Source organism: Lactuca virosa, chromosome 9, assembly GCF_052849685.1.
Source record: "Lactuca virosa cultivar CGN04683 chromosome 9, Lactuca_virosa_CGN04683_v6, whole genome shotgun sequence".
Lineage (NCBI taxonomy): Eukaryota > Viridiplantae > Streptophyta > Magnoliopsida > Asterales > Asteraceae > Lactuca > Lactuca virosa.
The window spans coordinates 277,715,715-277,724,394 of record NC_136434.1 but is presented as its reverse complement, the minus strand read 5'-3'; the positions used below and the strand labels follow the sequence as shown (position 1 = coordinate 277,724,394).

At 33.7% G+C, this 8,680-nt stretch overlaps 2 protein-coding genes and 1 long non-coding RNA gene across 3 annotated transcripts; all 3 read left to right on the top strand.

Annotated features, from left to right (window-relative positions):
- Positions 1 to 679: 679 nt before the first annotated feature.
- On the top strand, positions 680 to 2,118 carry LOC145140564 (putative gamma-aminobutyrate transaminase 3, mitochondrial). The gene is made up of 4 exons (XM_079074009.1): positions 680 to 791; positions 1,735 to 1,790; positions 1,875 to 1,906; positions 2,025 to 2,118. The coding sequence occupies exons 1-4, from the start codon at positions 680 to 682 to the stop codon at positions 2,116 to 2,118; spliced, it is 294 nt and encodes a 97-aa protein (XP_078930135.1).
- A 433-nt stretch (positions 2,119 to 2,551) lies between these two features.
- Positions 2,552 to 4,254, top strand: LOC145138047 (E3 ubiquitin-protein ligase UPL7-like). Its single transcript, XM_079072190.1, has 7 exons — positions 2,552 to 2,666; positions 2,773 to 2,925; positions 3,007 to 3,099; positions 3,180 to 3,287; positions 3,443 to 3,621; positions 3,693 to 3,847; positions 3,965 to 4,254. The coding sequence occupies exons 1-6, from the start codon at positions 2,655 to 2,657 to the stop codon at positions 3,796 to 3,798; spliced, it is 651 nt and encodes a 216-aa protein (XP_078928316.1). The 5' UTR covers positions 2,552 to 2,654; the 3' UTR covers positions 3,799 to 3,847; positions 3,965 to 4,254.
- Positions 4,255 to 5,060: 806 nt separating this feature from the next.
- On the top strand, positions 5,061 to 6,427 carry LOC145136571 (uncharacterized). Its single transcript, XR_013720542.1, has 4 exons — positions 5,061 to 5,147; positions 5,684 to 5,713; positions 6,089 to 6,181; positions 6,269 to 6,427. It is a non-coding gene; the product is annotated as an uncharacterized LOC145136571 (long non-coding RNA).
- The last annotated feature ends 2,253 nt before the right edge of the window (positions 6,428 to 8,680 follow it).

The window sequence follows — 8,680 nt, the reverse complement described above, 5'->3', positions numbered from 1 at the left end:
TAAAATTTTGAACTACCCCACTTCTTCTGCACTCTCTTCTCTGTATCTCCCTTCCTTCTCTCTGTAAACCCTATGCCATCGCCACCACCATTGAACCCTAAGTCTTGCCTTTTACGCTTTCACATCTTTCCTTCCCTAATCTTCACATCTTTCCTTCCCTAATCGCCTGTATTTAATTCACTATTTGGGCATTTTGGTAAGAGCGTAACGATTTCACTATGCCCTTGCTCACGTCTCCTCATTGACGATCTCATGCTCACCTAACATCAAATTCCTTTGTTTCCATCTTTTGCAGAAAACCCAAATACACGCTCACCCCGTTTTCGATGCTCAGAAGAGAAAAAGGGCAAGCGCCTTGGTCCTTTTTGCACACACTTTCGGGCACTATCAACCTACCATTACTTTCTCTCCCCCTCTACTCATCATCTGAGGTGATTGAATGGAAGCAGATATTGCACGCCGGCGATAACACCGCTCGCTCGTTCTTCAATTTAATCCTTAAATTAACTTCAAATCTAACATTTCCTACCAATTTACAATCACAATTTCGAATCAATCACATCAAATTCACACAAAAACAGTCTCAAAATGTCGTGGCAAACTTACGTTGATGAACATTTGATGTGTGACATCGACGGCAGTGATCAACATCTCTCTTCCGCCGCCATCTTCGGCACCGATGGCACCGTTTGGGCTAAGAGCACTTCCTTCCCCCAAGTCTCATGTGAACAGACACAACATCACCAACATCCGATTGACGGGTTCGATTCTCCTCTTCTGGTTACACAAAGGTATGTTGTGCTTACCATCGTTCATCTCCCTATTACCTAATATGCGACTCCCATGAAATCGAGTTGCTCAACAGGATGAAACTCAACATCTCCGATCCGATCTTTATCTGATTTCGATTATTAAAAGCCAACTATAAACATCGCACCACATAGTCGACAATCGACATACTCTCTTTCTCCATGTCGACTCCCTTTCTGTCTCTGTCAAGTTTTAAGGGCGTATAAAAGGGATATCAATATTGCTTTTTTTTAACATGCACTTGATTCTTGGAGCTTTTTCACTAAAATATAGGAGAAGATGAATAATCTGTTTCGAAGGGTTGCATCACAGGTTAGGCCCTCTTATTAGTTATTCCTCCCATTCATGCACACAATCAGAATCAAAATAAGTTTATTACACGAATTAAATCGGGAATATACGTTATTGAACTATACATGATCCTTGTTAAAATTAGTATTCTGCTAATATGATATCGGCTAGATTTGATATTCTCCATCATAATTAAACCTAATAGCTTATGAAACATTGAAATTTCCTTGGGGCGCGGGACCTATTTATCTAAATAAATAGAGAAGCTATTAAATGTTTAGCATTGCAAAAGTATGAAAGTTTATAACTTGTTTGTTTTCATAATTCATACCGTATTTACCACTTACTTTTTTTCCCATTGCTTCATGTGACTTGTAGTTACTGACACTCAGATGAAAACAGGCTTTACGATTACAACTCTAATGATTTGAATTTAATAAGATGTTATAGATTGGTTCACACACAAAAAATATTGGAGGTTCTACAAGTGTGATGGTGAGGTGGACTAGTATAGAAGCTGTACAAACAGATGATAGTTGATCGTAAGGGGTATGTTATAGCAATGCCTCAAAATATTGGATTTCTTTAAAAAAATTGTTTTCTGATTGCTTCTATTCCAATATTAGGTATAAGGGACTGTTGGATGGCAGACTGATGAATTGCATCCATTGGTAATAGACAAATCTGAGGTAAAGATTATTAACATTTAAAAGTATTGGAATTTTGTATATTCTATGTCTATTGTGAAAAAGGTTTGATTCTTGTTATGATAGGGTTCATATGTGTATGACATCAATGGGAAAAAGTATCTTGATTCTCTTGCTGGTTTATGCTGCACAGCTTTAGTATACACAAAACCCTTTTCTAGATTAAACAGTTTCTGAAGAATGTTTGTTTTTTATATTTCTTTTTGTAACTTTTAGGGGGAGTGAATCAAGGCTTGTTGATGCTGCAACTAAACAACTAAATATTACAGAGGTGGGACCTTTTCTAGCTTCAATCATCAATAATACATGACTTGTAACACTCTCTTGTTGTCATCCAACTTTTGCATCTTTCCACCATCTTGAGGTCTTGGATTTGAGTTCTAACAGTCTTGTTGGGAGCATCCCTTCAGCAATACAGGCATTGGATTCCAATGTTCAAGTTCCTACTGTTCCCCTGTTCCTACTGGTGCAACTCTTTTAGTATGTCCAGCACCAATATTGCTACAGTGGCATGCTGAAATAACTCGGTAAACCTCAACTACTATTACTATTTATTGATTCAGCTTTATTGTATATATATATGCATGCTAATTAGTAATTACTATCTAATTATTTATGGAATCCAGGGACTTTTGAGTTTTGAGGTTACACTGTTTCAGTTTTCACTGCACAAAACTTAGATATTGCAATAGCCACATCTAATATGGAATTAAGTGGTATTTACTTTTTACTAATTAGTAATTACTAGATTATTCTTTCTCCCATGTTTTTGTACAAAAGATTCTAGGTCGTTACAACTTTACTGATGAGCTGTCAGCATTGGATCCCGAACTTTACAAGAATCTTATGTATGTCAAGGTAAAGCATCTTATTAGAAACACAAATCCGGGGAAGGGTAAAATCGTAAATAATTCATTCTTCTTTTCTTGATATATTATTGCATCATTATGATGGTGATGTGAAGGATCTGTGCCTAGATTTTACAGTTACTGAAGAGTTACCTGGAAAACGACATGTTGTTGAACTTAAAGTTACTGGGGGTAAAGATGTCATTGTCACAAATGATAATAAGTTGCAGTATATATATGCTATGGCAGATTATAAACTTAACCGACAGGTATAATCATCTCTCTGAAATGACCTTTTTACCCTTTCATTCCGGAAAAAGAAACAAATTGATGCCAGCAATTATTTACAGGTATTGCCACTTTCAAATGCGTTTTATAGAGGATTAACAGATCTTATATCCCCATCTTGGTTGAAATTGTTTAATGCCAGTGAATTTAATCAGGTATTAAGTATTGCTTAAATTGATTTATCTTAATTTTTTTTAATTAAATCAACTAAAGTTTTTAATATTTAAAAAAAAAGCTTCTTTCTGGTGGAAACCATGACATTGATGTTGATGATTTGAGGAATAACACACGGTACACTGGTGGTTACACTGAAGGAAGTCGGACAGTTAAGCTCTTTTGGGAGGTATGCATAAATTACATTGGTGGTCCCTGTAGTTTTAATTTTCCGGAATTACACTTTTGGTCCTTTCACTTTTTAATTTACAAGAAGGAAATCACAAAATTTTAATTTATTTTAAATGGTTTATGGGTAATTTGGTAATTTGATGATACATATAGGTTCAAGAAGTTTTGGATGAAATTGGTGCTCCTTCTATACCATTAAGTGTTATTACAAAAGCTGCAGAGATACAACTTTTGTATACAGTGGATAAAGTGATTCTTGGAAATAGGTGGTTGAGAAAAGCCACTGGAATTCAACCCAAATTCCCGTATGTGGTTGACTCATTTGAGAAAAGGTAATGAGGGTATTTACGTATTTTGCTTCTTATTGACATAATACAAATACAATATGTTTATATTGTTGCAGGAGTGCAACTTCTTTTCAAAGGGCATCCATGTTACCTCATGGTGGAGTTCCTGATTCCGATTCCGATTCCGGTTCCGACAACAAACAACTCCAACTTTATATGTAACCCACAATAGTAACTCTTGTTCCCTTGTGAGTGTCCTAAGAGTAAGGAGGTGAGATTCCATAAGAGAGGTCTTGGAATGGCGTATACCCTTTTTTATCATCATTTTTTGTTTTATGTATTATGTAATAAGTGTGATACATTTACTAATATTAATATCTCCGTGAAGGCTTGAAGGGCATTTTGGTCACTCAAAGGCATTATATGGCTTCAAGCAGTTGTTCGTGGTCAAATAGTCAGGCTTTTCTGAAGTTGTCCTCAAATGCTTCAAAAAAAAAACCTCTACAAGAACATTTGGCACCTCATCCTTTTTGTTTAGTTCTATTTAATTATCGCTCTTCTCATACAATATCTTCCCCCTTTTTTGACTTCAATTTGTTCCATTACACATCTTTACTAATATTGTCTGTATTGGAATTAGCATTCCTACAATTGTGTAATATTTTTATAGTACATTTTTGTAATACAAGGAAACAAAATTGGATGCAAAACAAATATATAAAAGTATATAACTTTTTTTTTGTATTCAACCTTAAATTCATGGATAAAATAAAACAATTTTATATAATTTGGGACACATACAAAAAAGTATATATATTACTAACCAGCTATATTTCTCATTGAGTGTGATATCTCTGCTTTTCTGATGAGCCTTCAACTTTTTCCATCCAAACAACGATTAAGCGATATCTCACCTCATATGTGTGACATCCGCCTAAAATGGATTCGGGTCAACCCAACCCAATTGGAAATTTAATAAACCCTACTCAAGATTACTTGACGCTAATAGGATCAAAACCCATACACTACGATATAAATTGACGTTAATAGCAACATAGTATAGTACAACGTTATAACTATAATCAAATTAAATTATGATACCATATTAAAATCAAATCAAAGTATAATGCTCTAATTAAATTAAAAGAATCAAACTTGAATGCTATAATTAAACTTCAAATCAAAGTAGATTGTTATAATCAAATGATAACCTATCTTTTATAAAACTCCATTTTTATAAACTTTACATTAAATTTTATAAAACTCTATTTTTATAAACTTTACTTTAAATTTTATAAAACTCTTATATTAATTATGTAAAAGATGCTTGTGTTAGTGGGAAATTATGAAGACCACCAAAAGCAAAAAGATTATTCCCATGGTCTCCCACTCACACCTCCCATCCACTTTCCTTCCTTTTTCTCCCAACACATTATTCACTTCACCACTTAAACCTTCTCTATTCTTTCTCTCACTCTCAATCTCGAAATTTCCTCCAAGAAATACTCATATTCCATCCAAGAACAATCTATTATACTCAAATCTTCATCCCTCTTGAAGCATTCATCAAGGTATGTTGTTAAAAGTTTCAAATTCATACAAGAAACAAATTAAATCCACCAAAATATCTAAAACTCATTTTATGCATAAACCTGATTTTTCTCAGAATACCATCAATAAAATAAGAAGTTATGGAAATTTTCAGAAAATAACTTATTTTTATTGAATTACTATAATTATTTCAATAAAGTAGGGCAATAATTCACATAAAATACTTTTTGCCTTCAATAAATTCTCAGAAAATTCTGGGATGACCTATATATTGATTAAACATGATTTATGAAGTTTCATGCATTTATATTACTGTTTACTATTATTTATGATTTTATTGATTAATTAATAATGAAATATATAAAAAATACTTCCCATAGTCACAAATATCTGAAACTTATACATTGGGCTCTATATCATGTTATAAAACTATGGTTAATTTTACAGAATTTTTGGGAATAATTTACTATTTTTCTCGAATTTTGTGTTGTTTTCTCTACTAAAACTAGATTACTCACCAACTCTCGTAGTTGACCTGTTTTTACCCATGATGCAGATTTGAAGAATGAAGATTGATGAAAAATAGGTTGTGCCTTAGAAATCCACAAGACAATTTAAATTTGATGTAATAAATGTTGTTCGTATTTGGATTTGTATTTGTATGTTGTGGATCTTGTTTGCATACTTAGTATTTAATTGAATCTAATCATATTATAACATAGTTGTCATGAGACTTTGAACAATATATCACGCCTTGATCGATTCCGACAAGGATCGGGGTGTGACAATATGAACCATAACCAATACATATACACCTCTTGGCTTTTATCTTAAATATGAACCTTAACTATGTTCCAATTAAACGTGGGAGTCGTGTTGTACTTATGATTAACGGGTATGCAATGTAATCTCTCTGATGCAAAAAAAGTGGCTAATATCTTTGTGTTGTGTTGTGGTGTAGGGTTTTCAATATCTATAATGAAGGCAGAGCAAGCAATTCTGCAACGTCTGGATGTTGCAACTAAGGCTCCGCATTAGCCTATTGGTGTTGATGGTTGGTAATTCCATTTGATTTGAATATGATATAGTTATTAGTTAGTTTAAAATTATAATATAAATATATGGTTGGTGGATATAAAAGACACAGATTGATTTCCAAAGTGACAGATGGTGGATGGAAGTTTTATCTAGAGGCGCAACAACTATTCATCAAGACTTGAAGAAGTAGTACCTAATTTCACCTCTTAATAACAATGTAGTATTAGGTTATATAGTTAGGGAAAACCTCTTAATAACAATGTACAATCAAATCCTTTTAATATCTATGTATTACAATTTTTTGACATGATGTTATTGGATGAAATTGATTGTTTTGGTACATATTTGTTTCCATATTTTTGTATTATGCGTAAATGAGTATCGTAAAGGCACGTTGTATATGCATCGTAAATGGTTGTTGAAGTTTATGACACACAAATGCGTGTCATCTTCATTTACGACAGGGGCTTTAATGATACGCAATGCGTGTCCTCAACGCGCGTCGTAAGGTTACGACACGCAAATGCGTGTCGTCTTCCTTTATGACAGGGGCTTCCTTGATACACATTGCACGTCGTAAATGCGCGTCATAAATGCGTGTCGTAAATGCGCGTCGTAAATGCGCGTCGTCTATAGACGACGCGCAAAAACGTGTCGTCTCTCGTTATGACAGGGCCTTCCTTGACACGCATTTGCGCGTCGTCTGAGCGTTTTACGACACGCATTGTGCGTCGTAAAAGGCTGTTTTTCTAGTAGTGAATAAACATTTCAAATAAACAATCTCAAACACCACCTAAATATACCATGATGGTTTTTGTTTTATGGTAACTACAAGAGTCAAACGAGATTCACACTCGTACATACTACCATTCTTGCATTTCACCTTCAAATGTTCAACGCCAATTGACACTTACAAATGAAGAAATTTAAATAATAAATGTGTGTAATTGAACAAATAATACAAATAAACCTAAACTTGGTAGAATTGAATCGAACTCCTGAAATAGTGGATGCTTTTCATAACCTAGTTGAAGAGACAAATATAAAGATCAAAAGTAAAGCTAGGTGTTTAGCAGAGTATGTACTTAGCATTTGACTTTATAAGTTGTATGGCTATATGGTATTATCTCAAATATTAATGGTGATGATTTATTCAACGATATAGAGTTGTTACAAAAAAAATTACTAATCGAACGTAATACAGGTGACGTAATACTAAATTCCTTAAAAAAATGCTATACACATATCCAATTTTTTGTCTAGCTCTCGTACAACCGCTCTCATTACAATTGCATTAGCGAAAATAAGCTTTTCAAAACTAAACCTTTAAAATCTTATTTGTGGTCTACCATTTCTTAAGAGTCAAGAGAGATGTAATACTTTGGCTTAGATTTTGATTGAACAAGTTTCTTGAAAATATTAATTATAAAAATGTAAGATGAATTTGCGTCTAGTCTAAATATGCGAGAATATCAATGTTTAGAGAATTGTAATGTCTTGGTTGTTTATCTTCTTTGTATTTTTCTAAGGACAGAGTGGTTTGCATGGAGAATGTGGTGATAGTTGAAGGAAAACGGGTTAGCAAACATATTAATTGTTCTTTTTTTAATGTGGAATTTTTATGGTCAACCATTAAGTGAACGTTGGGGGGGGGGGATTTTGTTTCGCGACTTTAACGTTGTTAGATCGGTGGAGGAAATGTATGGATCGGTTTTTAGTACTACTCAGGCGAATGCCTTTAATGAGTATATTTATGAAGCGGGTTTGGTGGATATTCCTATTGGCGGAAGGAAGTTTTTTCGGGTTGATAGGGGCCAACAATAAAATGAGTCGTCTTGATAGATTCCAGGTTTTTGAAAACTTGATTGATGTGTTTCTTGATTTACATTGATTGGCTAAAGAGAGACGTTGGTCTGATCATTATCCAATCGTTATATTGGTGGATGTGTTAGACTATGGTCCAATTTCCTTCGAAATGTTTAATTCTTGGATTATGATGAATGGTTTTTTGGAGATAGTTCACTTAGTAATTGATGAGTTTGTCTCAGATACTAGTTTGAATAGGTTTGTTCATCTAAAAAATAAAGTTAAATTCGTTAAAAGCGGGATTAAGGAGTGACAGTTGTTGATGCATGCTTCTAAAGGTAAGATAACGAAAAATTGTAATTCTCATCTTGTAGAAATCGAAAAATTGTTTGATGATGGTGCTGCTTTGGTTGAGATTATGGCCGAGAGACATAATGTTGTCCAAAAGGTGACATATATTGATAATTTGGATATGTTGGATTGCATTAAAAAGCCAAAAAAATCAGGTGGTCAGTAGAAGGTTACAAAAATAGTAAATTATTTCATGTCATGCTAAAAAGATAAACAAAACAAATGGCGATTAGAGGCATTTCGGTTAATGGGGTTGGATCGTGAAACCTACTTTAGTTTAAAAAGAGTTCTTTAATTATTATCAGAAAAAGTTTCATTATTTTAGTGGTTGTGTTCTTAGCAGGGCTAGTTATCGGTT